The sequence below is a fragment of the Cheilinus undulatus genome, linkage group 15 (assembly GCF_018320785.1).
Source record: "Cheilinus undulatus linkage group 15, ASM1832078v1, whole genome shotgun sequence".
Taxonomy (NCBI): domain Eukaryota; kingdom Metazoa; phylum Chordata; class Actinopteri; order Labriformes; family Labridae; genus Cheilinus; species Cheilinus undulatus.
Window position 1 is genome coordinate 14059153 of NC_054879.1, and position 25965 is coordinate 14085117.

The 25965-nt window shown below is 38.5% G+C and overlaps 1 protein-coding gene across 1 annotated transcript in view; it reads left to right on the plus strand.

The window, feature by feature from the left end:
* The window catches only part of col6a3 (collagen, type VI, alpha 3), a 90178-nt gene that overhangs the window by 49036 nt on the left and 15177 nt on the right, over positions 1–25965 (plus strand). Inside the window, exons 6-34 of the mRNA XM_041807570.1 lie at positions 663–1271; positions 1466–2095; positions 6078–6674; positions 6836–7441; positions 9807–10141; positions 11519–11597; positions 11718–11863; positions 11962–12054; positions 12146–12199; positions 12419–12490; positions 14102–14128; positions 14241–14285; positions 14508–14561; positions 14648–14710; positions 15731–15796; positions 15893–15946; positions 16033–16068; positions 16156–16218; positions 16397–16459; positions 20619–20681; positions 20994–21056; positions 21974–22024; positions 23777–23812; positions 23954–24016; positions 24294–24356; positions 24954–24986; positions 25109–25145; positions 25255–25266; positions 25385–25872. Coding sequence (XP_041663504.1) covers positions 663–1271; positions 1466–2095; positions 6078–6674; positions 6836–7441; positions 9807–10141; positions 11519–11597; positions 11718–11863; positions 11962–12054; positions 12146–12199; positions 12419–12490; positions 14102–14128; positions 14241–14285; positions 14508–14561; positions 14648–14710; positions 15731–15796; positions 15893–15946; positions 16033–16068; positions 16156–16218; positions 16397–16459; positions 20619–20681; positions 20994–21056; positions 21974–22024; positions 23777–23812; positions 23954–24016; positions 24294–24356; positions 24954–24986; positions 25109–25145; positions 25255–25266; positions 25385–25872 — 4601 coding nt within the window. The remainder of the gene's footprint in view (positions 1–662; positions 1272–1465; positions 2096–6077; positions 6675–6835; positions 7442–9806; positions 10142–11518; positions 11598–11717; positions 11864–11961; positions 12055–12145; positions 12200–12418; positions 12491–14101; positions 14129–14240; positions 14286–14507; positions 14562–14647; positions 14711–15730; positions 15797–15892; positions 15947–16032; positions 16069–16155; positions 16219–16396; positions 16460–20618; positions 20682–20993; positions 21057–21973; positions 22025–23776; positions 23813–23953; positions 24017–24293; positions 24357–24953; positions 24987–25108; positions 25146–25254; positions 25267–25384; positions 25873–25965) is intronic.

Here is a 25965-nt window from a genome sequence, read left to right on the forward strand (position 1 = left end):
TTTACACTGTATGCAAACCGGAGGATAACCCTCAGTTTTAACTTGATTTTACAAGCTTTAAACATTTCAAGCTGAAGTATATAATTGCACAACAGTGGTTTGTGCTATGGATCAACAAAAAAATCAGCTCTAAAGGGGGCTGATATTATGACCTTGGTAGTTTTTGTGAAATGCTTTTGTTTCTGTGTGTAAAGTAAAATACTGTAAGCATCCAAAGTAAAACTAGGATGTTTCACTGGATGAATATAGAATATTGAATGAATTACTTTCTTCATTCAGCCTAATGGGTTTTAACTGGTGGGTTAGCAGAGTCCTTCATAGTGCCTCGATAAAATTTCGCCAAAAGGCTCATGAAACTCTCGATGCTTGTTTTGTTCTGTCTACTTGATATATATATATATATATATATATATATATATATATTTATTTATTTGAATATCTGAAATGTGGGTTGGGATTTCTCATTGAGGAGTTGAAGGTGGGTTGAGAACCACTGATAGAAATTGATCTGATGAAATTTCAAAAAGAAGGTGTAAAATACTTTGACCCTGAAGGCCTAGATGGTCCTGACAGTTCCCCACTTCTTGTTCCTCACTTGAGTCTTGTGCAATGCAATGATGTCTGTTGCAAAATCTAATAAACCTTTTTTCTGTCTCTTCCAGCTGAGTCCCAGGGTCCCCGCAAGGATGTTGTTTTCCTCATTGATGGATCTGATGGTGTTGGACGAGAATTCCCTATTATCCAGGAGTTTATCCGTAGAGTGGTTGAGAATCTAAATGTTGGGGAGAACAAGATTCGCATCGGCGTGGTCCAGTACGGGGACTATGCTCAGGCTGACATGTATCTGAACACACACACGACCAAAGAGGGTGTTCTGAACGCCATCAGGGGACTGAGGCAGCGTGGAGGGAGACAACGTAACTTGGGCCAGGGCTTACAGTTTGTTGGTCAGGATGTCCTAACAGCGGCTCGTGGCAGCAGGAAGGAAGAAGGTGTACCACAGTTTCTAATTGTCGTCTCCAGTGGACCTTCAACGGATGACATTGGTCGGCCAGCAGTTTCCCTCAAACAATCAAGAGTTCTCCCCTTTAGCATCGGCACCAGAGATGTTTCCCCTACAGAGCTCAGAACGGTGTCATACGTGCCTAACTTTGCCTACAGTGTAGATGACCTCCCAGGCCTGTACACAGTCCAAGAAAACTTGATCAACACCCTAACTGAGCTGTCAGATGAGGAAATCGCCAAGATGCGTCCAGTGTTGACCTATGACGGTAAAATATTATGTCTAAAATATGACTTGAAGCAGAAACATATTCTCATGCACCCACTTTACTTCAGTATGAGTTTAAACTATTTGTAGAAGTCAATGTGAATTATTATTCTAGAAATATTACTCTGCTGTCGTATTGCCCTCTATATGAAGATCTTCTAATCATATGTCACTGTTCTTTTGTCTCTTGAGCAGTCATCACACCAACACCAAGAGAGGGCGAAAAGAGGGATGTTGTATTTCTCATTGACGGCACGACTGCTGTACGAAGCGAGTTCCCTGCTATACGGGAAATGATAAGAAGAGTTGTGGAGAAGCTCGACGTAGGCATTGATAGGGTTCGTATTTCAGTGGTACAGCACAGTGAAGATCCAAAGATAGAATTCCGTTTGAATGATTACTCCACCAAGGAAGAGGTGCGCCAGGCCGTGATGGGTCTCCGAAGCAAAGGTGGAAACCGTCTAAACACGGGCCGTGCTCTTGAATATGTGGGCAGAACTGTCTTCCAGAGGTCAGCTGGAAGCCGTATTGAAGATGGTGTGCCTCAGTTCCTCATTGTAGTTACAGGGGGAAAATCTACAGATGATGTTTCCACTGCAGCCGACCAACTGAAGAAAAGCCAGGTTGCACCAGTCGCCATTGGATCAAGAAATGCAGACCCCACTGAACTGAGACAGATTTCCCTGAAGCCTGAGCTTGTATACACAGTGGACAACTTCCAGCAGCTTCCAGCAGTAGAAACACAACTTATTGATTCAGTCAAAACAATGTCAACGGCTGATATAGTCAGTGGTTATGTTCCTGCTCCTCCGGTAGTGGATGTAGGTAAGGAATGCTACATTAATTTTACCTTTATTTTACCAGTAAGTGTCAGAGATATTAGACAGGTAGCAGTCATAGAAACTCACCAACACCTTAAAGTGACAAAAGGATGTGATGTGAATAAACCCTAAGCAGACATGCATCCATTTTTTGCCCCATTTAGCTGTGTTAACAAGTAAATATGGTTGTTTCTTCGGGTGTTAAGCATGATTATCTTAATATTTTAAGATACCAAAGCTAGTTTTCCCAAGATAATGTGTTAATTCCTTTAGATCTCCAGAAAAAAAAAAAAAAAAATTTGTTTTAACAGTAAACGGACTCAATTAAAATATATGCATGCATATCTATCCAGGGCTTCTTTGGTTATGCATTTTTTTGTAAAACCTTTGTTTCATCCTGTTTGGTAGTGTGTTTCATTCTATCCATGGATCAAAGTGCAACTTTTCTGAATCTGTCTGAGTAGTTGAACATTCTTATAAATTTGGGTCACAATTTTAAATAGGTATATAGTGGTAGTTCCTTAGGTTGTTGACATAATTGCCATTTCCCCTTGGGTTTGTGTCCCACTGTGTCATAGAGCATTGTAAATATACTTGGCTTTAAATGACATAGGCTATATCATGAAGGATATTTCTAGAGACTACACAGGAAAGTAGAGGTAGTAAACAATTGGGCCCCTCTTAACAATAGGATTTTATTTTTCTTGCTTTTTATGTATGTATTAATGAACACCCTGGCACCCCAATTCATTACAATCTCAACATTTGAAAAAAAGAGAATGCATTAAAGTAAAAGTTGTTGCTTATTATTAATTTATTTAAGGCTGTGACAATCCCCTTCAAAGAAATCCAATTTGCATGTAGTATATGAAAAAAAACATTGTCTTGTTTACCACATCAAAAATATCAGGGGTTTTGTACTTAAATTAGCATGTAAAGGGTTAAATTTCCCTAATAATTCAATTTTAAATTTAAGATCATGTCTGACCTTAATAGAGAAAGTAAAAAAAAAAGTAATTTTTTTTTTTTTTTTGCTATTTATGCATTTATAAGAACCCCAAGTGTAAAAATGTATTAAAATCTTAATATCAAAAAAACTATAGTGCATAAAATTAAAGTTGTTGCACATGATTGACATATTCAAGGCTGTGATAACCCTTGTCAAGGAGACCAAATTTGCATTAGGCTATATACAAATATCTTTTTTTTTTTTTTTTTTTTTCAGTTTAAATGGCATTCAAAGGGTTTAATTTTCAAAAATGAATTAATATTTGATATTTATGATCAGGTTGATTTTGATAGAAAAAACGTCACTTAAGAAGTGAAAAAAAAAATAATGTACAGTATTTTTATTGTTATTTATGTATGCTGCCATTTTTTTGACCCAAAGATCCTCACTGGTCCTTACTTTCTTTGAGGGCAGTTGAGACTCAAGCTCACTAAAGTCTACAAAAAATACAGAAAACCATAAAATGAATGAATGAATAGATAAATGACTGATTGATTAAATAAATAGGTAAAATTAGAAATACAAATACATTTTTAATAGATAATAAATGAATGATAATAAATAAATAGAAAACAAATAAAAATTGGAATCCAAAAGTTCGTTTTTGGTTGTTTTTCTTCCAATAAACAATAACGCAGTCTGACATTTGCATGAATGTGCATATAAATTTACATGAGCGAGTTTAAACAACATTTTTTCAACACTGCTGCATCGAAAAAGCTACATTTAAGGAACTACCTGCTTAATATGAATAAAAAACATGCTCAAGCATCTCCATACCTGCAGTAACAGACACAGAAATCCATGAACTGTGCAATCTGTGCATCCGCGTCTCTCCACGTACGAGTAAACACGTCATCAACGAGGAGCGACGTGAATTCCCACCCAGTAAAGTGACTAACATATCACGCTAACATTAGCTGTTTATATCATAACTAAACAGATTAAAAGCTTAAATTAGCGGACTCAAAACTGTCCAAACCTGATGCAGAACGTGCCAGATATTATATTGAACCGAACACAATAGTTTGGCAACTCAACAACCGTAAATAACAACGTTAAGGGACATTTATCAGCGGAGAGTGGGTTGATATTGACCTACCCCTGAAAACGACTTTAGCCAGAGCACACGACACTCACGCATGTATCGCGCGTGCACGTACGTCCACAGATGGAGAGAGAGAGAGGGAGAGAGAGAGAGAGCCCACAATATGCAGGGAGGAGGATGCAAAAAAATCTAAATGTGAAATATGACGAAAAATCTGTGTTTTTGTGAAATTTAAGATTTATGAAACTGCTACACTCTGGTTGCACAGGGATAAATCAAGGATATAGGACATTTATTCAGAGGTGGGAGGAGTATAAGACTCAAGTAAAAGTACAGTTATTTAAGTTATTATTTACTTAATACAAGTACAATAGTGGTGTATAAATCTACTCAAGAAAAAGTAAAAAGAAGATTCAAAGTTTACTCAAAGTACTGAGTACTTTTGATAGCTTGTACAGGAAAATATGATCTTTACTTAATGTGCAATAACAACAAGAGGGTTTGAATCTCTAACCAGGTTGTTTATAATTAAAGTGTAATTAAATAAAATGCAACAGCTGTTTTTGGGTGAAACATGGAATCATTTTCTTGCAAAGTGCTTCTGACTGTCATGTGATGTCAAAGCCAAACTACTGCCCAGTTTTAAGTTGCTGGCAGAAGGCTTGTACCTCTTTGTTTTGGGTTTTAATGCTTAACTTTTTTACTCATTTCTTAATACTTTTTAAAATGTAGTGAATTACACTTTTCCCCCCAAATATGTAAAAGTTAGGCTACTGATTTGAAATGTACTAAAAAAAGTATAAGCACTCAAAAAATATAATAATTTAGTAAATAGCAATTTGAGTAAATGCAATAAGTTTCTTTCCACCCCTGTGTTTACAGTTAATCTTACTGTAGAAGTCAGGGCTACCTTATTAAGACCAGTATCCTCGGGTAACATCATGGAAAAATTTAAGAAGCAACCAATTTTTTTTTATTTTTTTATTATTATTATTATTATTATTATTATTATTATTTTTATTATTATTATTTTTTTATTATTGTGAGACAACCCAAGAAACAAAAGTTACATAAAACAAACTTATTTTACTTTCTCTAATACCATGGATTTCTTTATTAAAAAAGAAAATAAAAGAACCTTTAAGAACTCTATGAAAGCCCACACTTAAAAGAAAAAAAATTTTAAAAAATGATCAAAAAACTTAACTAAGGCAATGTTTTTATAGTTATTTTAGTCATAATTTTATGAGAAACCATCATAGAATTTCTGAGTTTTAAGAGTTTAAAAAGGGCCCTGACCTAGTATTAAGTGCTGTAAATGTTTGTACTTTTCAGAAGGGCAACATTTCTGTTTTAAAGTGCCTTTTTATTGGTTTTAAGTAATTCTAATTTTCTGGGATACTGAATTTGGGTTTTCATTTGCTGTTTGCCATAATCATCAAAATTAAAAGAAATAAACACTTGAAATACATCAGTAATCAATCTATATAATAATTGAGTTTCATTTTTAAATTGAACTACTGAAATAAATCAACTTTTGATGATAGTCTAATTTATTGAGATGCACCTGGATTACCAAATAGCATAAACAACAAATTAACATACAGGATGGCCATACCTACAATCTCAGTTCATTGTTATTCTGTGGTAAAATGCTGCTGCATTATTTACAAAACTGACATTATTTTCTCACAGTAATAAGATAAACAACCAACCAGTAAACATTTTAAATTTCTGGTTTATAAAAACATATTTAAAAATGAACAACACACATTACAATTTAAAGTTTAAAGTTTAGTCCTCTACTGCAGAGACTAAGAACTTCTTTTTCTTGGGAAAGTCTACTGAAAATTAAAAAGCGATATTTTGTTTTCTGACAGAATTCAAATTGAGCATATCTCTTTGGTCTTTGTTTTCCTCTATTTGCAGCCACCTTGGATCTTGGAAAAAAGGACATTATCTTCCTTGTTGATGGCTCACAGACCACGGGTGCTGAAGGCCTTGCTCATATCCGCGACTTCATCCTCAACATTGTCAGGCAGCTTGACGTCCGGCCTGATCAAGTGCGCGTTGCTGTTGTCCAGTATGCAGACAGAGTCAAAACTGAGTTCTCTCTCAACTCCCACAACAGCAAGTCAGCTGTTATCTCTGCTGTCCAACGGCTTCGTCAGATGGGTGGCCGGTCATCAGATTTGGCTGATGCAATTGAACATGTCATCCAGAATGAATTGAAGCCCTCAGCAGGTGTTCGTCTGGCTGACGCCTCCCAGCATCTCGTTGTGCTCACAGGTGGACGTTCACCTCAGGATGTTGCCATCTATGGACCTCTGCTTAAGGGCTCCCGAGTCAACTGTATTGGTGTTGGCGCTGGTGGTGCTAACACTGAGCAGCTGAGGCAAATTGCAACAACTTCAGAGGATGTCCTTCCAGTCCGATCGTTCCCAAGACTGCCAGAAATCAAGGACAGGTTTATTGCCAGATTGAGAGGAAGTATCCCTGTGGAAGTACCCACTGAACCAGATCCTAGTAAGTTATGTGAAAATACAAATACAGTAGATGCACATACACATACAAACCTTTGCCATAGTCTCAGGAAATCTATTTAAGTCACTCCATGTCCAGTTCTCCATTTCCCTCCCTTCTTACCCTACATATGTTGATATATTTTCTTTTTTCCTCTGCATTAGGCCTGCCTGCTCCAAAAAAAGCAGACATTGTGTTTTTGGTGGATGGCTCAATGAACTTAGGAAGATCCAACTTCGCAGAAGTGATGAGTTTTATCACCAACCTGGTGGATCTGTTCTTCACTGAAAGAGACGACCTGCAGATTGGACTGGCTCATTATGCCACAGATGTGACAGATGCCTTCTACCTCAACACTTACAAAGACAGGCAAGACATCATGGACGCCATTGGCCGAACAGAGTACAAAGGTGGACAAAGGCTTAACACCGGTGCAGCCATTCGTCACACTCAAAATGTGTTCTTCACCAAAGGAAAAGGCAGTAGAATTGATGAGGGTGTTCCTCAGATCCTCATGGTCATCACTGGAGGGCGCTCAGCTGATGATGGCAAAACAGCAGCTCTTGGTCTGAAGAAGAAGGGAGTGAGGATCTTTGCTGTTGGAGTAGGAGACACTGGTAATGAATTAGAAGAAATGGCAAGCGAGTCTACCACTGTGGCTAGAGCAAGCACTTTCGGGGAACTTTCAGAACTCAATGAGCAAATCTTGGAAACCCTCGATGATGAAGTGAAGGGGAAGCTCTGTGTTGTTGTAGATGATACTCCAAAAGGTAAGAGACAAAGTAATATTTCTTCTCAGCAACCTTACTTCTAAACTTTTGAAATTTAATTTAACTCAAGTCTTTGAATTCACTGAGTTGCAAGGGGACTTTCACATCAGGGAGCGCAGTGATCTAGAGGGATAATACAGCACTATGAGCTCTTTAAGATAGGTTGATGCCTCACCATTTAGAGCTTTGTAAGTAGAGCTGGGCGATATGGCCTAAAATTGATATCCCGATATATTTTTGCTATATCCCGATAGGAAATATATATCGCGATATTTTGAAATGACCTCTCAGCAGCAACTAATCATCGTTTTGAACTGTTAGACTGAGAAAAGGCTCCGTAGTTGTGGAGAAGTGAATCACATTTATCCGCTGCTGGGCCATGTTGTGTTACTGCCGCTGTTATCTAGGAGTCATCTTGCAGCGTATTTTAACAATTAGTGTGTGAGTTTGACCTTTTCCTTTTTAAAGCTGAACCCCTGCCAGCTGACAGATCCTGCACTGTTTCTCATTATCTGTCTCTGAATGCCGCTAACTAGCCGCTAACTCACCATGCTGCTCTGTTTACCCATAGTGTTTACCTACTTCCCTCTCCCATGCTTCCATCCTCCACTGATACAAAACGCGTATGTGTGGAGGAGAGTTTTCTGGATGGGTGGGGGAGAGGGACTGCTCTCTGCTGTGAGAGATGTGTTCAGGGACAATGGGAGAAGCAAAACTCCAGCGAGAAATGCACGCTGATGGCTCAAAAGTTCCACATAATTTATACTCAGTGTTCGGGATATAGTCATTTTATACATTGTGTGTGGCAAAAGCTGTGATACATCAAGTATACTTGATATATCTCCCAGCCCTGAGTCGGCGTAACTTCCAAATGAGTTGTGCGACCCAAAATTCAAGACTGAACCGGATGAAATTCGCACAATGTGTGCCTGGCTTAAGGCAGTGTCATTATTAGAAAAAGCTTCTCTTAGTTTAGCCAAGCACAATAACCTTAGTCTTGTCTGAGTTAAGAAGCAAGAAATTTCTGGTTATCCAGGTCTTAATATCTTTAAGGGCATGCTTCTACTTTGAATAACTGAGTTTTATCATCAGACTTCATGAATACATACGTTAGGTATCATCCGCATAGCAATGAAAATCTTTGGCATGATCACTCATCATGTCACCAAGAGGAAGCATAAAAAAGGATGAAAAGAATCAGTCCAAGTATAGAATCTTGAGAAGTGCCATAGTAAATTTGGTGTAAGCACAAGACTTATCATTTGACATGTACAAACTGAGATCAATCTGAGAGATATGATTTAAACCAGCTAAAGGCTGCTCCTGTAATTCCAAATAATTGCTCAAGTCTTTGTAACAGGATATTATGACTAGTTGTAACAAATGCAGCGCTAGAATTGAATAAAGCAATTAGCAAGAGAGAAGACCTCTGTCAGAAGCTAACAGTGGATCATTAATCACTTTAACTAATGCAATTTCAGTGCTACTCAATCAGACAGTACCCTAGAGCTTTGATGGGCTCTAAATCCTGATTGAAAGTCTTCACATAGACTGTTATTTTGAAAAGTCACTTAACGGATTGGCCACTACTTCCTCAAGGATCTAAGTGATAAAAGGAAGATTAGATATAGGTCTATAATTTTAAAAGGTGCCTGAATCAATTGTAGGCTTTTTAAACAGAGGTCCAATTACAGCTACTTTGAAAGACTGTGGCACATATCCTGTCAATAATGGCATATTGATCATTTCCAAAATAGACAACATTTCAGGCATTAGGACAGAATCCTCTTGAAAAGATGGTCTGGGGAACGATTCACAAGGCCTCTGTAGCAGGAGATGTGAACACAACCGTATCCTGTTACAGGACCAAGAGTTGGAGCAGCTATAAAACATCTACAAAATGTCTTTCACCAGTTTGGCAGCATGTCCGCACTTTTTTAATGTCCTGTAGAAATCATTAGAATCTAGTCAACAGAGCGTCTACTATTACTAATCTTACAGATGACCACAAGTGGTAGTCATTGAGCAGAGTTGAAAAGACAACTCTAGACATCTCCTGTCTCTCAAAACATGTCTTATCTGCAAGGTAGATATAGAAGAGGGTCATTGATAGCGTATTTGAAAAGCATCCATTGTAGCAGGATGGGGTCCATTGCACGCATAAGACATAAACAGTCAATGCTAGCTTGAAGGGTGAAGTGATTGCCATGGTTGCGTCTTCTTGTTAGTGGATTTGCAAACCAGCTGGCAAACTACCACCTACTGCATGCCGGATGCAATTAACACAATTGTACCTAATGTGAAAGCACCTTAAGGCTGTGTTTAATAAAAGTACACTAAATTAAACTGTCCTCTGTTTTTTCAGCCTGCAATATAGAGGTATTGGTGGGCTTCGATGTTTCTGGGCAGAACATCTTCAGCACTCAGACCAATCTCCAGAGCAAGATGGGTGCTATTCTGCAGAGAATTTCCAAAATGGCAGGGATAAGTTGCTCATCAGGGCAGATTCCTTCTGTGCAAGTTGGCATGCTGGCAATGGGTGCTAATTCTCAGCCGGTTCAACTGGACTTCACAAGCAATGCTGATGAGCTGTTTGAGGGCTTCAGATCTCTGCGAAGTCAAGGCCCGTTTGTTCTCAACAGCCAGACAATCACAGCCTACACCAACCGGTTCAAAGCCAGACAGGACAACGTTGTCAAGGTTGGTTACTGAAAACATTTTTATCAGAGGCAAGCTGAGCTGATAATGAGTAAATCTAAGCTTTTAAAAGATTTTAAAATGCTGAAAAATTAGATTTATATTGAGCTGATCTTTACTGTGTCAAGTCTGTGTCTTTCTGCTAGTGTATTGCTATTGCTTTTTATAACACATAACATTGTAAAGCCTATAGACCTTTTACATGGATTTGCACAGTCTGTTCCACCTGTCCCAATCCAGCCTGGGAAAAAAAACGGATGCCAGTGGATGCCAGTGTTGAATAACAGTGTTGTCCACACATTTCTGCAATGATCTGTGTAGTGGTCATATATGTTGTGTTTTCATCTCTTTTGATGATAAAAGGTCAAGCATATGTTATTGTAATACTGTCATGGTAAATGCCAGCTAAAGTTTTAAATGTCTTGTTGAGGAAACAGATAACTGATGCATATTTCTACAAAAGAAACACCTTTATTTTCATTATATCCAGTCATAAAATTAACTTTGCAAAGTTGAATAGTCCAGATTCTATGTCTGTCATCAGGTGAATCCAGATTTTCTTAAAAGTCCTGCCCTTCCAAAACACTTTTTATGGAAGACTTCCTAGATGAATGTGAAATACAGTCATGTTCATAAGTTTAAGGCATGTTGGGCTCTAAGGATTCATTCAAGGTAGATGTGCCACAATCACAGGCTTGAGGGCTATGGCGGTCTGAGTCAGACTTGACACATGTCGACACACATGTGCAAAGTCAAGCTCAACAGTATTTATTTTGCTCTGGCTTTTTTTTTTTTTCACCTGTGATGATAGCTTCAGAGACCAGTTTTCGGACCCTTGGGACATCCACAGCACAACCAGGGGCTTGTGGCAACCCTACTACAGTACCCTAGGCCATGCTTACCTGCAACATCCACCCCCCTTACTGACTTTCTTTCAACAGATTTTCCCTTGCCCCTGTTAAAAGACAATGCATCCACAGCACAACCGGGGCTGTGCCAATCCTCCCTCTTGTCCTCAGGCAGCTTACTCATTTTTTGCCCCAGCCATGCCTAAAAGTTCTGCAGTACTCTATATCCCATGCAATAGATATATGACAGGTATCTAGTGTGTCAGGTTATCGAAAAGTTAAGACAACTTAATATTTTTGAATCAAGAAATACTTGGAAGCAGATCATGGCATACTCCTCTTGCAGTCTTATATTTTTAATGACATTTAGGTCTTTAAGTTGATCAAATCAGGCCCAGATAACCTTAAATGTTCAATATTAAGACTTCAGATAAGGATCTCAACCAAACTTCAAGACATCCCTATTTAAAAAAAAATGTACAATGGAAAAACATAAGGACATTGGGTACTAAATTGTGTTTCTCTCCTGAAGGTCATCATTCATCTGACTGATGGTCTAGATGCTCCATATGCAGAAATGAAAAGCCGAATTATGGATCTCCAGCAGTCAGGTAAAAATATAAAAAATACCCTTGGTGGCAATGTGTACTTTAACCTCTGCAATTTAATGAATTTTTTAAAACAAAAAAGTGAGGATAAGTTTGTTTTTGGAACTTGTGTGCTCAAAACAGGAGTGAACAGTTTCATCCTGGTCGGGCTGGAGCGGGTGCCCAACTTTGAGGAGGCTTTACTCTTGGAATTTGGTCGTGGCTTCAGATACACCCGACCTCTGCGAGTCAATATCATGGACCTGGACTACGAGCTAGTGGAAGAACTGGTGAGTACTATTCAGCAAGATATCAGAGTTTCTGCAGCTTTGTTTTTCCTTACAAATGACATAAACTTTATTTTTTTTTTTTTTTTTTTTTTTTTTAGGACAACATTGCAGAGAGGGAGTGCTGTGGAGTGCCATGCAAATGTACCGGTACCAGAGGGGACAGAGGAGCAGTTGGGCTTCCAGGGTCAAAGGTATCCAATGTCAAATAACACTGATATATTCAATGTAAAAAAGGGCGTCCTTTAGGTACCAGAGATAACACTGGCCTGGTTTGTTTTTCAGGGTGGTCCAGGATTACCAGGAAGCCAAGGACATCCAGGAGATGAGGGTGGACCTGTAAGTTTGAATGCAGCCCGACAATATTTTCCATGATTAAATTTACACACTAGCTGAAAACTGCCCTGTTTTTTTGACTGTTTGATCACATTTAAAAAAATGTCTGAGCCTTTATTATTGATTAATTTGTTTCTGTTTTGAACCACATCATGTTCCTCCACAATGAAGCCCTCCAGAATCTCACCATGGTATTTCATCATCTTTATGTAATTATGACAGGGAGAGAGAGGTCCTCCTGGTGTGAATGGAACTCAGGGTTTCCAGGGATGTCCTGGACCAAGAGGTCTTAAGGTAAGGATGGTATTTTAACTTCAACTAGAGATGCACAGATCCAGCTATTTAAAGACTAACTAAACCCAAGAGCATCAACTGAGGTGCATCAACCCTGGAATTTCAAAGTATGCTTTCAGAACATCATGGAAAGGCCTGGGAGGGAGGGGCATAATATACACCTTATCCGTCCTTCCTGCTGTCCCTTATCAGCCACAACATATTTCAGTCCATGCTGCTTTTTAGATGAATTTATCCGCTATAATGTCATAGCCATTCAAGGAAGGCTTATTAGCTACATCAGAGGAAAATGATAAATGGTCATGTGGAACACACAATTTTGTTTATCATCCACAAAAGTTGGTTCGAATTGTGAAATGAAGATGTATGGTAATGACAAAGACACAAGCAAGTATACTATCATGCTTGTTTTAAATCTATCTCTTGAAGGTTTCTGCCATCTTTGCAGTACATTTGAGTGCTTTGTTTTGTTTAATTTGCCTTATTGATTTATTTAACCACCACCCAAAACATGGGCTGTGCATAAACTGTAGTTCGGTCAGGATTACTTTATCAAGACACATACATAATTTGTGGTTATAGATCATTTTCCTCATAAGCAGGCATCAATGTGCACTTAATGCTATTATTTATATTTTGCGGTGTGGCTGTTCTGGGATGCCCCCTGCACTTCCATGATCCTATGTGGAAAGCATCAAGCAGGAACAGCACATGTTCCTGTCTTTCCTGTGCCTACAAAGAAAACCTAAGGCAGGATGAGAAGCAGCAAAAACCCAGAACAGAGTAGGCATCAGTGACAACATAATGACATTTGATTAAGTCAGAAGCAGAACAAAAGAGTAGCTGGGGTGAAGAAGGGTTTCAAAAAGTGGCTTGCAGACAAAGCAGCAAAGCCAAGCCAGGCTAGATCAGTTTGAATATGGCATCATGAGTGGGATAAGCCAAAAGTGTGCTTGTTCTTAGCTTCCTCTATATCTTATCTGCAGATTAATTAGCTTAAAAAGTGAAATATTGGTATCACTAGAATAAAAAATTCTGTTGATATTTACAACCAATATTTTGGATATAAAAATCTGCCTGTACCAGCTGGAAATGTTGGCCATACAAACAAATAAGCTGATGGAGTTTTAGTCTGAACCAACAGGCCTACATCAGCTTAGGGTTTTTTTGTATTCATCATCATTCCTTACACTTTTAAAAGTGTTTGAACGACTGACATTTGTTCATTTGTTTTATTCCCACACTGTAAATTGTGTGTTTTAAGGACTGAAGTTTCAGATCTGAACCACATTTAAATATTAATAGCGGCTTCAATTGATTTGTAAATGTCGGAATATCTGATATCAGCAAAAATCCAATACCGTGCATCCCTACTATATACAGTTACATCTAAGAACTTAGGAGAGTGATATTGCACAGGCACAAGCTTGCTGTAAAGAAAGAGTGGTACAGAACCTAACAGTTAAGGATCTAGCTATTTTAGTCAGAAATGTACTGATATCAGATACCAGGATTGGATCTGTACATCCCTAACTTTAACATTCTGAAAATTATTTTCTTAGTGTAAACTGTGTACATTTATTGACAAACACTATTTTTTCTACTGTTTAGGGGTCTCGTGGCTACTCAGGAGAAAAGGTAAGTGCTTTTCTTTTTTTTTTGTTTTTTTTTGTTTTTTTAACAATTAAACGTAGGTTTCAAAATACAGGTATTTTAATTGATAACCCTACCCACTTTCATTGTATTGCAGGGTGAACTTGGAGAAATCGGGCTTGATGGAATCAACGGAGAAGAGGTATGTATCTTTGTTTTTTTCTGTTTGGTCTGATTGTTGATATTCATTTTATTTTTCCCAGAGTTCTTAGCTTTGTTTTGATAAAGACTGTTGTAAAGATCAATTTTATAATGTTATATCCATCTAAAGTATGGATAAAAATTGTAGTTATACATTGGTTGGAGTTGTGTCACAAATGCTCTTGAATCGTGACTTTAATAGAAATCTGCTGTTTGATTTCAGGGAATAAGTGGAGTGGCTGGACCCTCAGGAGAAAGAGGAAATCCAGGAGGAAGAGTGAGTTTTTGATTTGCATTTATTATCTTAAATAGTGTTATATTGTATGTGTTGGTAATGCTCACTAAAGATCTTCTATATTTTAGGGTCCCAAAGGTCTTAAAGGGCAAGCAGGAGACAGTGGAGATATTGGCCTCAGAGGAGACCCTGTGAGTATGATGGAGACAGTCTTTAGTGCCATTGACTGTTTGATTAAAAAACCTTATGTATGCTCTATGCACTAATGAATCGATTTAACATTGGTATCTGCCAGTATCAGCCCAGTTGAAAAACATTGGCCTTTGGTAAATAAGGTAGTAATTAGAGATATCAGTAGCAAAGGTTAATACTTAATTGCTCAATTAAATGAAAGATTTTTTATAGGGCAGAGAAAGTCACCTGTTGGACAAACTTTGATCTGTTTAAATGAACAAACATAAGGGAAACTGCTAGCATAGTGGGAGTGTTAACACCTAAAGAAGTGGTGAAAGATGAACTAGTTTTGGCCATTGGCTAAATAGTTATTTCAACCATCAGTATTGGCCCTAATTTTCCCAGTCAGTGCACCTGCGATGACTTTGTGTTTAATGTGGTTATATGTACGGATGAAGTGAGGTAATACGATGTGCATTTCTTGCTGAATGCTCAAGTGCATGTTGCCTTTTAGCTCACTCTGACAAAAAGTCAGCATAATGCCCATGTTTACATTTTTCAGTTGGATGGGCTTAAACTGCAACCTCCACCTAGTAAAAGCAATTTTTTGGTGTTTTTGAAGTTAGGTTGTACAACCTTAATTCCAAAAAAGTTGGTATGCTGTTTAAAATGTAAATAAAAACTGGATATGATGATGTGCAAATCTCATATTTGATTCACAGTAGAGCTTGAACAACATATCAGATGTTGAAACAAACATTTCACAATTTCATGAGAAGTATTAGCTCGTTTTGAATTTGATGGCAGCAACACATCTCAGAAATGTAGGGACAGGGCCATGGTTTACATAATGTAGCTTCCCCTCTCTTGTAACAACAGTTAGTAATAAAACTGGGAAGTGAGGCAAAGTTTTATCAGACAGAATGTGGTTTTATAAACTATCCTTCAACTCTTATTTCAGCCTTAGGTTATTGTTTTGATACATGAAGTCTACAATTATCAAAAATAATAATAAAAAAGTCATTCTTGTCTAATAGGGCACACGGGGACAAGATAACAACAGTAGAGGACCTAAAGGAGACCCTGGAGATGCAGGACCACCGGTAAAAAATATAAATAATAATAATTGAACATACTTTGGCGTTACAAAGCTGTTGGTGTGTTTATGGTTTGTTTCACCTGGGTTTGTGCTCTGATAGGGAGAACCTGGTGAGGATGGAAAGAAGGGAGGCCCTGGTGAAACTGGACGACGGGTAAATAATTGTTCCATTTGTCAACTAGTAAATATGTTTTTTTCATTGTTTTTCTTTACCGAGACCTGTTACTTCCACCTTTCTAGGGCAATGATGGCAGAAGAGGCTCACCTGGACAGCCTGTAAGACTTTCTTTAGGTGTTAACATAAACTATTTATAATTACCATCATGGAAAATATGTAAATAATCATCAAATTTGTCATTTAAGGGACCTCCTGGCAAGCCAGGAGCAATCGGTGTTCCAGGAGAGCCTGGTATTGCGGGATCTAGAGTAAGTTGGTCATTTTTTCTAAAAATATGCCCTGTCATTCCTGTTGATACTTATCTTGGCTGCATAAGCAATATGACATATTTTTTTGACTGGACTGGACTGTGTCTTAATGCTTTGCTTGTGGGTTGGAAATTCTGCTCTTTTATGTAAGAAACCTTCTGGTTTGTCTTTTTCTAAGGGCCCACCTGGACCAAATGGTGTACCAGGAAACAAAGGAGAAGATGGAAACCCTGGACCAAGGGTAAGTGCACCTTATGGTGCCATTGTGTTAAGTGTTCTCAATATCTGTGACTTTTGGGGGCCAGTTCACAGAGAACTGATTATCTTTTCTGCCCCAACATCCAATTCACAAAGCACAAACACAACAAGGTAACACCAGATAGTTGTTGATAAAAGTACTGAATAAAATGCATGTTTAGTTTTTTTACAGATATAAGAGAAGGCTATAGTGTTCAGTATTCACAACCCATGATATTTCTCATCTTCACTATTCATATAATCAGTCTGACCCTTAAATTCGACATATTCCCTCAATTACGTTCTATATTCTGTTCTCAACTCTTTTGGCTCAACCTGAGGCGGTCTCTCCTGTTTGGTGCCTGGAACATGACTCTTGCATACCTGTGATTTTAAGGGAGGCTGCTTGGCTTGGGATTGCTCTTGCTGCCTTTTCTGAGGTTAAGCACCCTGGCACTGGTGAGACTCGCGTGGATGGGTAAATCCCTAACTGGTCCAGCCAGCCAGTGGATGCCTCACTAGGGGGTGGCATTGGCAGTTGTGAGCTGACTGGCCCTGTTTTATATCTAAGGCAAGACCTGTCAATGAGCATGTAATGCATATTAGACTGACCCATTTGTTGGGCTCAGTCTTGTTTGTTGCAGTCTGTGCTACCAGGGGGTAAGTAAACTCAGTCCATGTAGAGCAGATCAATCCAAACAGGAAAAAGAGAGTACAAAGCATCCATCATCTTAAAAATACAACACAGTGACTGGCTACCAGTCCAGGGTGCACCCCTCGCCTCTCTCAAGGACAGCTGGGATAGGCTCCAGCCTCTCCGAAAGCCTCAACAGGATAAGTAGTGTAGAAAATGGATGGATGAACAACGGGTCATCTGTCGGTCAGAGGGTCACATGGGCAATAAAATGCCATACACAAAGAAAATACATTTTTGATGTGGTCAACCAATGGTTTATATGCCAACAGACATACTTTGGAGTAAACATAAACCTTTAAATTTCCCCAGTCTACTCACCCATGGTAGGAGCAAAAAAAATCACAGAAAAATATCAAATTTAACAGTAAATCATCCTCAGAAAGGCAAGTGTTCTGTTATTTACACGCTACTCTCACATTGGACTTGTTACAGTATGATTTCACAGTTTGTAGGCAAACCTGTAGTTTGATTTTGTGATCCCTTGCCTTCAGCTGCTCTGGGCTGCAGTCCACTGTGCTATGCATGTCCACTGGGGTATGCATGAAACGCTGCAGACACAAAGTATGTGGAATTTACAGGTGACAGAAAAGCAGTAGGAGCTTGTATGTATTTATGTGTGAAGCAGCATGAATGAGATCATGAGCAGGGATGCCTCTAGATCCAACTAAACTAAAATGCAGTGTCTTCAAATGTCTTTGGGTCTGTGAATAACATGCAGAGACTTAACATTATCTCCTGCTGCTGTGGAACAGTTACCCATGATTTTCACATACACGTCTGGGCTGTGCTTTCGCTGCAGTTTTGAGGGCGGGTGACCTTGTTTACTGGATGTATGTCTAGAACACTGTGTAACCCAGCAAAGCTCAGCAGCTCGAGACAAGAGGGGAAAAAATCACGGGAGAACGTCGAGTTCATGTAGAAATAGTGTGTCAACAGTGGATTATTTTGCCTTTTGGTCATTCATTTCCACATGATTTCATGAATTTATTCCCCCATGGGTGAGTACATTTTGAAGTTAAATGGGTGTTTACCACAAAGGATGTGTGGTTTTATGAAAAAAAAAAAAATCTGTGGATTTACACCTCAGATTTTAACTTTTTCTTATAAATATGTCATTTCACATGCCATTGTAGTTCTGGGGCCCTATGACCTCCCAGTGACCTTTTGTTTGTGCTGCAGGATGGGACCTAATGTTGATATAGTGATGAATTATGACTGGGAGTCCACTCGTTTTGTTGTATTTTGAAGTTGGCCAGATACTTTTACGTTTTTCTGGGTGTTTACGTCACTCTGCTCTATGTTGAATTATGTGGTTTGGCGGTGAGCACTGAAAATAGACCCCTGGCTTGCCTCCAACAAAGTGGAGCCAAGTGGCACTTCTGGAACGTGCTGCAGCCAGACAGAAGCGTGGACAGTGGAACTGATCTGATTGAAAGGGTGTGGTTTGCTCCACAGTGCGTTTTGCTGGTGGGTTGTGGTGCAGCCATTCTATGTAGAAATCGGAAGTTATCCTACTCCACTCAAAGCAGCTGCCATAACCACCCAAAACTAGCTCAATAAATCAGGGTCACTGTGTCTGTATGTGCCAAGTTGGGTGACTAAAACTTTTCATGGCCAAATTTGCTTTGAATGGCTTCATAATTGATCAGTCAAAGACATGTAAAGCAGCACTAGAGCACAGTGCAACCCCATTTAGGCAGCATTTAACCCTTTGTATGTGCTTTGTGAATTGGATGGCCTCTGAGCCTTAGAGCTCAGAACTGAAACCCTACCTGTTAACCCGTTATTTAGGCCTGTAGTCAACAAAAGAAAAATTTAGTCAACCAAAATCAAACCCAGGCACCAACCAATTGATTGGTCGTTCAGGTAAAAAATAAATAAATAAATGCAAACATTATTAAAAATCACATCGTTGGGGACCAGTTTAATCCATTCAGGTTCCATACTGCACCTGTTTGGTAGTCTAAATGATCCAAAAATGAACATAACAAGCCATTTGAAGCATTCGTACATTTTCATCACGTCATACTAAAAAAAAAAAATTAAGAGACGGTCAGTGTGCACCTGCCTTTGATATGATTACCGTGATCCCGACGCGGAAACTCTTTAAACTCATATAGCCTACAAAATAACTTCAGAACCTTAACCCTATTGTTTTTCATTCATTTATAACAGTAACAAATAACAGGATCACTTGATCCAGCCCACGCCGTGTCATTTACGAGCGTAATGCAGACAGCATGCAGCATTTACGGAGGTGAGAGGGAAATAGTTTGCTCAGACTTAATCACCCGCAGACATCATCTTTTACCTCCTCTGCTTTTTGTCTGTCTGTAAGAGAAGCTCACGCTTACTTGAACATTTTAAGGAGATTATAAAAGGAGATGATGAGGTGAATTAAACTGACCGCAGGAGTTAATGCTGTGAGGGATGGCAGAGCGGAGACACAGCAGCGCCACCTCAATACAACAAGACCTGCAACTTTATGATGAGTTGAAGATGCATTGTTTCTGAGTTACTTTGAGCATTACTGCTGAAAAATGATCAGAAAATAGCCCTTTCTGCATTACTTTGTGTGCTTCTTTACCTGTATTTCCCAGAGCTGCATTGTTCTCCTCTGTCTCATATCAGTCAGCTGTGCACTAATGCTTCTCCCCCTATCTGCCCCCCGCACATTGGGGGCAGATTGGTAGGGGGCACAACTCGTCAACCAGGGTGATCTTGATCGGACAAAAATTTTTGACCAAACAATCGACCATTCAACTCAGCTGTCAGCCTTACTGTTGTTATCCTTTTTTAATACCCAGATCAACCTGGACCTGTGAAAAATTGAGCTCAACCGGACCTGTGATCACATTGTTTGCATACAGCCTCTCATTTTTGTTTGAAGTGTTTTATCTTTTTAGCTGCAGTGCAATCAGTGTCTTAATAGCAAGGGCAGTGGGCTACTTCATGTTGATATTCACACACTTGTGCACACTGTACATGTTGCACACATTGCGCATGTTGCACAAACATACAAGCAGTGGTAAATAAGACTACCGCAGCATGTTTTCTTTCTCTCACAGATGCAAACACACACTGGCAAATTGATGCATACCTCAGTGCCATAAAATGACTGCCCACTTGTTTATACTAAATCAAAGACTGTTAAAGGAAAAAAAAACTTAAAACTTACAACAGTGGGTGACATATGTACTTTGAAAGTAATTCCCTCAGGCTCCTTCAACGCATTTGCCAGTCCACATATGAGCTAATAAAGAGGTAACACAATGGTAATCATTGTTATATAAGCCCATATTTTGTTTATTTTTACCTATGTCAAGACCCCTGAAACTATAGAATTTTATTTTCTACCCATAGCTGAACCTATTCGCAGTTACCTGCCCCACGCAGGACTCTACTTTACTCTACTCAAGATGAATTTTAATAAAAGTCCTCTTTTATCCCATCTTTTTGTTTTTAGGGTCCTGGAGGTGCCCCAGGTCCTGCTGGAGAAAAAGGAAGACGAGGACCTCTTGGTCGAAAGGTACTGTGTGCAGTGTAATTTGCTGCGGCTTATATTCTTCCATAACATCCGTGTTTCATTTCTAAACACAAAGGCCTGAGCCCAGCTCTCTCACATTACTGGCCACACATGTGAAGTCAGTTTGAGCAAACATGGGAGCGCTATAAGAAAAACATTAAGACTCTGCTTGAGATCAGCTATTATGAAAACATATGATTGTAATTAAATCTATAGAAAATGAACTGAAAGTTTAAAGAAACATTTCACTGATAAAAAGCGTTGACATGTATTTGAATTATTAACTCTTTATGGCTGTCTCCTGTGCCTTTGTAGGGAGAGCCAGGAGATCCAGGACCTAAGGGTGTTGTTGGACCTCTTGGTCCCCGTGGAGAGCCGGTAAGAATGATCAACATCTTTTTTATTTTACACTTATTTTAAAGCTACAAAAAGATGATTGAAATAACATGATTCTGCTTCTTATTTGTGCTATTTAATGCCAGACTAAAAAGGTTAAATTATATTGTTTAATGAAACCAAATATCAGTGTTATATAAAAACCGTAATGGGTGATCTTTAAGATACACTTCTTTGACAACTGTCCTCATGAATATGGGGATCTTTACACCAGTGTTGTGTGGTTTAAAGTTAGACTTTGGCTCAATCTTATTTGTAACTCTTACCTCTACTTCTAGATGTTGAGTACCCTCTTGCCCCTTGAAACACAGTTACATGGTGGGGAAATCTTTACTTATAAAATGGGACGACCCTTCAAGCTCCTCATACATCAGCAGCAGCTGTTGGCTGCTAAACAGACCTCAAAACAATTCAAGACATTTCTACTAGGAACGTTTTTATAAATGCTTGTTGGAAATCTTAAGGACCAAAACACTGAAATGGTACCTAACTATGGCATTAGATAATAGTCAAAATTTCAGATCTTATTTTTGAAGAAACTACAGACACTTGTAGACTTTTTGTGCTGCCATGTCCTTGATGATTCAAAAGGCATTCTTTGAGAATAACCATAACACTTGATTTGGAGTGAGCCTCTGGCAAATCTTTGTACCCTTAGAACTTCCCACTACCCTCTTTTCTAATAAGATGAGCCCCCCTAGTTAAAAACACGTAAAATGTACACCTAGCAATATTTGAGAATATGTGCTTTTTTTTTTATGTGATAGTGTATGACTGTCGTGTTGAGACAAGAGGTGGGCGTGATGTTCTTGTTTTAATCTCAGGACCAAGGCTGTTTGCTGCCAACTAACTAAACAGTTTACACAGAGAGTGAATTAACAATCTTGACTTCTTCACAGGGTGAGGATGGACAAGATGGCTACGGTGTTTTAGGTCCTAAAGGAAGAAAGGCAAGTATGATGCGAGGACTGTATTTATTGTTGTAGGATGCGTTGAATAATGCAAAGGGGTTTTTTGTTTTGCATTCAAATATTTTGTTAAATTGAAATTTCACAAATATAAAAATAACAGACTAAAAAGGAAAAGTATGATAATAAAGGGTGAAAACAGAGCAGTTGGTTAATCGACTATATTTTTCGTCAGCTAAAAGTACAAGTGAAAATGTTTGTCATCTACCTTTTTTACGTTAGAGGAAAACAAGGCTAAGACTAGCCCAAAATAGATCTTTGATGATAAAAACTCAGACAAAAATTGGGTGTAGTTTTCGCCAAAAAGACTAAAACAAGAAGGGAATGTTGCAGTGGACTGTTGGACATTTAAAAAACTATGATATTTTTCTACCTTGCTTATAAGGTATGTAAGAATATTCATCAGTATATTACAAATCAATATTGATAGTGCATGAACATAAATGTTTTCCATTTCTATTGATTTTACAATTTATCTGATTGCATGGTCTAAGAGAATAAACATTGTGACTTAAAGTTAAGACTAAAATGTAAGGACTTTCTGTGGAGTGAAACTTCACCAAAATTATACCGGTGAAAAATGATCAAATGTGACTAAAACTTAAGCTCTAAAGAGTGAGACTAAATTAGAAATAGCTGCCCAGTATAACCGTGGTATGAGCAACCTTTCTGAGAGTGTTTGGTTTTAGTTTGTGAGTCTTTAAATGCACATGAGGACCTTCTCATCCAGTCCCTCTCCTACATGGGCTACCTAAACAGTTACCTCTGTAATCTGCCTTTGCAGTTTTTAAGTGTATCCTCATGGCTGTTCCTATTTGCCAATATAGAGACAGAGACTGAATATTTTACTCTATCAAACATGCAAATGTCACTAACCCTACTACTGAATTAAACAATACACTCTTACAGCTGCTAGCATGTCTGCTCAAGTACTCTCTGTCAATGCTTTTGGAACAGCGAGTTTGCTGTCAAGTATTACCTCAATGAACCTTTCTCGAATAGTGATTGGTTCAGAGTATAGCATGCCGGTGCCAGGAAGAATTCAAAATAAAATCACTCTGTTCCCTGTTCATCAATGCTGAACAGGGCTTTTACTTTGAAATACACATACTGGAGGTGTACTTGTACTGTATTTATCTTTTCTGTGACATATTCTACTGGTGTGGAAACAGAAATCTTCTGTAATAATAGGAGATTAGAGAGCAGCTTTATTAAACAGCTTTTGGCCTTCGTCATGGTCATCAAGGAACAGACTGTAAACATGTAATACTAATGTGAACATGTATATTCGCTACAACAAGATAAATATCTTTATTTACCATTTTCATGTCTATCTTCACCAAAAAACACTAGCCTTGCATGGAAAAAAGAATAGGAAAGCCCTCTAGATTCTTCTCTAGATTTTTTACATCTGAGACATGCATAATAGGCGAGTTAACTACTGCATTTTTACAGGCAACCTGAAAGCTCTGACTTGTTGACATGCAAAAAACGTTTTTTATGGTATTTCGTCTTTAAGAAAGTACATATACAAACTGAAAAAGTTGCATCCAAAAAAGGAAAACATCTACAACTCTCTAAAAATACAATCCAACACAAACACTTTAACAAAAACTATTTTGAAGAAACCTTTAATTAAATGAACTAAAACAGAATTTCCCCATGTCCCATGCAGATTTAAACTACAATAGAGTTATAAAAAATACTTACAAAATGCCTGTGTTTGCTCAACAGGGTGATGACGGCTTCCCAGGATTCCCAGGACCAAAGGTAAAGAAGAATACCCTGACATCTGGCCTTACATTATCACGGGATTCAAACTTCAGTAGCTTTTTTAAAGATTTGTCAAGCAAGCTTTTTATTTGACATGGAAAATTGCATTTACTTCCTTTTTTTCCCTTTTCATTTCAGGGAGCAGCCGGTGAGTCTGGCACCAAGGGTGGACCCGGACCCAGAGGAAACCGTGGACAGAGAGTAAGTTTTCAGAGCTAGCTTTTATTAGATAAATATGTGAATATTTCTTTAAATGCAAGAGCACAAACTAAGTGGTATATCTAAGTGTCTTTATCATGCTTGTTTATGAAAATCAGTCCATACAAATCTCTGTTCATACATTGTATGCTTGTCCTGACATTAAGTGTGCAGTCCACGTTTTTCAAATCTTTGAAGGGAAACCTCTTAGGCTAGTTAATGACTGACAACTTAATAGCCTCAAACTGAATTATTTTCTTTTACCATTTTCTTTTTTTAGGGTGTCTCTGGAGGTATTGGTCCCGGTGGACAGAAGGGAGAGGTTGGATATTCTGGGCCTTACGTAAGTTACTGAATCTACCTTCTACATTATTGATATTTAAATGTATAGATTTCATTGTCACATGTCAGTAATATTACCCAGGGGTCAGCAGATATCTGACTGTATGTTGCCCTTTAGATGACTTACTGACACTTTATCTTTGCACAGCATTGTTTATAGACAATAGTTTTTAACTCTGTAGCTTTACAGCACAATACCAGACATGATAACCTTCACAGACCTTCACTATGCTCACAATCTGATTATGGACCAGACAGAGGAAAATCAAATTAGGCACAGCAGTCTCAGTGAAAACAATCAGAGCTTTGAGGCCAGGTTTCATCATGATATTCTTGACCCTTTCTTCCAAAAATTAAAAATATGAGGGATGTTTCTTTGAATGTGTCCATCTATAAATGGAGCTGTTTTCCAAATATAAACTCTATTTAGATGATTTTACATGCGTTTTGTTGAGCATTTACATAAAATTACTACACTTGATTTTAAGTTATTTAACAATCTGGTTGGATGAGCAATTTGAAATATTGTTTTTAAAAACCTTGGCCAGCTGGTGCAGCTGTTAACACGTCTTTTATTTCCCTTTTATTCTCTTCACAGGGTCTGAAGGGACCAAGAGGGCCAGGTGTTGTGGTATGTTTTCAATCATTTGGCTGTTTAAAATCTTATCAAGTTAACAAGACAAAAATAATCCTATTGGGATTTGTCTGGAATAAAAATCTTTAAAACCTTTTTCAATCCTTTTTTGTCTTCAGCAATGCGACCTGGTCAGGAAAATCAGAGACAACTGTCGTAAGTGTGATTTGATAACTATCAAAAATAGATTTTAACAAGAATCAAAGCAGACATTTTCACAAATTTTGTGCTCATAACATGTTTTTTTTTTTCTTTTGGTCACCAGCTTGCTGTTTTGGTGAGTATCGAATAACGGTATTGATCAGATTATATTTAAAAAAAAAAAAGAGTTAATGTTTTTGCACTGTGTGATGTACTTGTGAAAAAAGAAACAACTCTTGTATGTTCATTATTAGGCAAGCAGGAATGCCCGCTGTACCCCACCGAGCTGGCTTTTGCCCTTGATGTCTCTGAAAACAGTCGGGACTTCAACAACATGCGTGACACAGTCCTGCGTCTGGTCAAAGACATCACCATCGCTGAGAGCAACTGTCCCAGAGGAGCTCGCGTTGCTTTGACCCTGTACAACAATGAAGTGACCACTGAGATTCGTTTTGCTGATGCCATGAAGAAAAATGACCTGATCCGTCACATTGAAGGACTTCAGACCCTGCAGACAAAGAAGCAACGCAACCTGGAGTTGGCCATGAGCTTTGTGGCGCAGAACACCTTCAAGAGAGTGCGCAGTGGTTTCCTCATGAGGAAAGTGGCCATCTTCTTTGTTGGTGGCAAAGTTGGACGGAATAAGGCCGTTACTAATGCTGCTCTCCGGCTCCACGATGCTGGAATCTCCACGTTGTTTTTGGTCAACAGTGCGGACAGAGATCTCCGCGCGGCTCTGGAGGTAAAACCAAATGATAAAATGAAGTTGACGCTCACACTCTGGGCAGAGTTAGCTCATTTCCAGTTTCATTTAATGTCATTAAATGACGCTTTT